Source organism: Trachymyrmex septentrionalis, unplaced genomic scaffold (genome assembly GCF_001594115.1).
Source record: "Trachymyrmex septentrionalis isolate Tsep2-gDNA-1 unplaced genomic scaffold, Tsep1.0 scaffold126, whole genome shotgun sequence".
NCBI classification, from domain to species: Eukaryota; Metazoa; Arthropoda; class Insecta; order Hymenoptera; family Formicidae; genus Trachymyrmex; species Trachymyrmex septentrionalis.
The window spans coordinates 1,084,299-1,087,921 of NW_017304395.1; the positions used below are offsets into that span (position 1 = coordinate 1,084,299).

The 3,623-nt window shown below is 29.7% G+C and overlaps 1 protein-coding gene across 1 annotated transcript in view; it reads right to left on the minus strand.

Annotated features, from left to right (window-relative positions):
• LOC108755958 (set1/Ash2 histone methyltransferase complex subunit ASH2) overlaps positions 1 to 3,623 on the minus strand; it is an 8,883-nt gene that overhangs the window by 3,099 nt on the left and 2,161 nt on the right. Inside the window, exons 6-9 of the mRNA XM_018499441.1 lie at positions 2,634 to 2,842; positions 1,713 to 1,890; positions 1,099 to 1,243; positions 105 to 240 (exon numbers count right to left, since the gene is read on the minus strand). Of these exons, the coding sequence (XP_018354943.1) occupies positions 105 to 240; positions 1,099 to 1,243; positions 1,713 to 1,890; positions 2,634 to 2,842 (668 nt within the window). The remainder of the gene's footprint in view (positions 1 to 104; positions 241 to 1,098; positions 1,244 to 1,712; positions 1,891 to 2,633; positions 2,843 to 3,623) is intronic.

Genomic DNA, 3,623 nt, shown 5'->3' on the forward strand with positions numbered 1-3,623 from the left:
CTAAGTTTAACTTAGTATTATGTATATTGTATATTGTATACAGTATATATAATACATATATGTATATGTAATTTACTTTTTACAAATGAGTTTGCTGTACTCACTCTGTCTTTATAAGTATTCGGAATGTGTGATGCATCATGTGTGTCTGGGAGAACTATAAGGAAGCCCAAGGTATCACCCTCACCATAACTGTCGCTGTAATGCTTGCCACGGCTTTCGTGAAATCGTGTTCCTTTTCTATAAAAAATGTACTACACTTCTTTTCTTTTCTTGAAAAGAATACTTTAGGAAACTTACTTGAAAAGTACTAATTTAAAAAAAACTTTATTATAGTGAGAATCTTATTTAACTGCACATGTGAATGCACAACCAATAGAAAATAAAGTCAATAACGGTTGAAGCTGGATCTTTAGTTAGCTCAAATAATTCGATGTGAATTTATATACCACGATCAAATCCTGCCAAACTGCGTCGAATTGATTTTTCGATCTTGAAACGACGACTTACGTCGACAAAATTATCGTAATACTATCACAAATTAAATTGCCTTGCAATTTAATAATTTGACGTTCATAGGCATCTTAAAAAGATTTTAAAGATGCTGATAAACATATTAAAATCTGTAAATAATTTATTATAAAATATTACCTCACTCGGGGATCGAACCTGAATCTTTTGCATTTCGCACGAGCATCCTAAGCCTTTAGACTACTGAAGCAATTAGATACGTAGTATATAAATTCACGAATTATTTAAGCACTAAAGATCATTGAACTTGATCAATTGACCATGGGCTTTATTTCCTATTGGTTATGTATTTATTATAGTATTTTCTCTAGAAAACTCTGAGAGAAAGAACTTTCGAAGTCAGTTATAAAAATATGTAATAAAAAAATGGGGGTTTTTTGTTTAAAAATTTCAGGTGATTTTTACGTGACCTTGAGGATGATATCCAAAGTTATTCTATTATTACTGTAATACGCCACTTGAAACCCTATAACTTTGGTATGCAAATTTTTTTACAAAAATGCTTACTTTTCAAAATATTAAGGGGTCCGCTTTTTTCACACTCTGTCTAATGGTGATATGCAATACCTGGATCTCCATGAGTAACCAAATTTGTCATAGCCAAGTGGAGCTTGTAAGTTTGCATATTCTTGTCCCCATCCGAGTCTCGTGGCAGATCCCTCTGGCATCTCTTCAATGGTGGCTTCCCAATACCAAGTACCCCTGCTTACATCTGTATAATAAATGTAATTAGATCGTTATACAAAACATTACCTATCAACTATAGCAAACTTTCCAGATAAAATATAAGCATAAAATATAAGAACAAATAAAATGCAAGTATCATTAAAACAAAAATTGAAAAGAATATTAAAAAATTTCAATTGTGTATCAGTATGCATAATTTCTCAATAATATTAATAGCTAGTATAATAATAATATTATTATATTTTGAATTATGATTATATTTATCAAAATTAATTAGATTATCGAAAAATTATGTATATTAGTATTAGAAAATAAGCTCTTTCTGATTATATGCTCGTATTTGACATTAAATATTTGTACAATTAGATTTTTAATATAGAAATTTTATATGAAAATACACGATATCAATATATAATTGCTAGTAAAATTCAGTCCCTGAGATGGAAAAGAACGCTAGCATTTTAACAAGTGATAGAAAGATTGTTCTTACGTACTATGCGTGGCTCTAATCATACAATATCCTTTTTCTCCAGTAACCGCTAATCTGTCCTCAGCCACTTTGAGTTGCGGCGCACGATCATGCAATGCAAGCAAGACCGTACTTGGGCTAAGAGCACGATACAGCCAGCCGGGTATAGGTTTACCAGCCCAATCACTGCTTTCATCGAACTCCTAAACACAAATTTAAATAATTGGAGAATTTAGAAAATATTCAAAATTATTTTAAATGTTATTATGCATTTAAATTCAGAACTTTAATCCCTTGACTATATAATATAAATTGCTTTCCAAAACTCCCAATAAAATAAAATAAAAATATGCTACTATTATGATTTACTTTTTACGCATTGATTAATATGAAACAATAACATGACTTTAATTAATCAAAAACTTTAATGTTTTTAATTTTAGATAAATTCTTATATATATAATGGCCGCATTCCGATATATTGAAAACTTATAATTCATGTTATGTATATATTTTATATTTTCAGTATTGGCAGTGTATATTGAAACACAGCCAATGTGTGCAGTCAAAAATTAAGATTTACTTACATTACATCCACATTACAAATTGATTTAAAAAGAAAAGAAGGCAAAAATATATTATTATGCTGAAAAAGAAATCAACACGATAAAATCAATCTTCTTCGATTAATAAAGTTTTTAAAAATTGATAAATTTGTTGGAAGAATCAACAATATATTTTTTCCTTTTTTCTTTCAGTAAAACTTTCTTGTAATAGGGATACAATGAAAATAAAAAAATTTTGATCCTTTGCTGATACATTGTTCTAATATATGTATATTGGAACAATATTTATATAAATCACACACACACAAATGTTGTGTGTGTGTGATTTGTATAAAAATTAAAAGTTAATATACGCAAGCACAAAAAAAGCCGAAGCATACCTGTCGGAAAGGCGCGTGTGGATCTGGCTCTGCCAAAATATATCTGTAGCCGTCCTTGTTGAATGGGTGCTCGAGCGGATAACCATGAGCCGGCAGTTTAGGGGTGGTCATATCGGATCCTCTACCCTTTTTTCCAGAACCCGTGCCCGCTGCTTCACCTGGGAGCTTTCGCTTGGCGTTACGACCTCGCAATCCTCCGCTAAGTGGCACTGAACGTTCCATTACGATATTTTAATATGTGCTCAATATTTCTCGTCAGCAATATTGTCCTTAATCCTATCCTTTTCCTTTCTTTAGTCACTGTTTCTTTTCAACATATCAAAATACATTGCAAAAAATCAACAATCTTTTTTTTTATAAATGGGGAGGATCAATTCATTTTCTTGTTACAATAAATTTCTTGGATGAATACCAATGCATTAAATGATATGTGATATCAAAATTAATGTTACGATTTTACAACGACGTGACTTAGAAGAAAGTTTATTGAGATGTCTATTAGATGTCTACGTCATGGTTCAAACTTAAATAGTTTTTTTGATATCAAGTTGGTGATTGCGTTTATGATAAGATAAGGAATGACAGATCTAACGACATATACAGTTATGAACAAAACTTTTAATAATGTATCTAAAAATTTGGAAATAAGTGAAAATTTATGGAATTATACACGTTTAATTTTTTGTATTCCAAAATATATAGACTTGAAACATTTTATACAAATTATAAAGTATAAAAACGTTAAAAATGTATATATGCGCATATGCGCGCTTATATACAAAACATAAAAGACTTAAAATATACAGGGCGTTATTATTTTAATTTTTGACATTAAAAATGAACTTGATTTTAAATTAAAATTTTAATAAATCTAACAAAGTTGATGTGAAATTGATAATAACAGGTGATAATCCAATAAGAATTAGGAAGGCCTACAACGGTCAAAGCTAGAACTTTGATACTTCAATAATTCAATGTAGATTAACTATT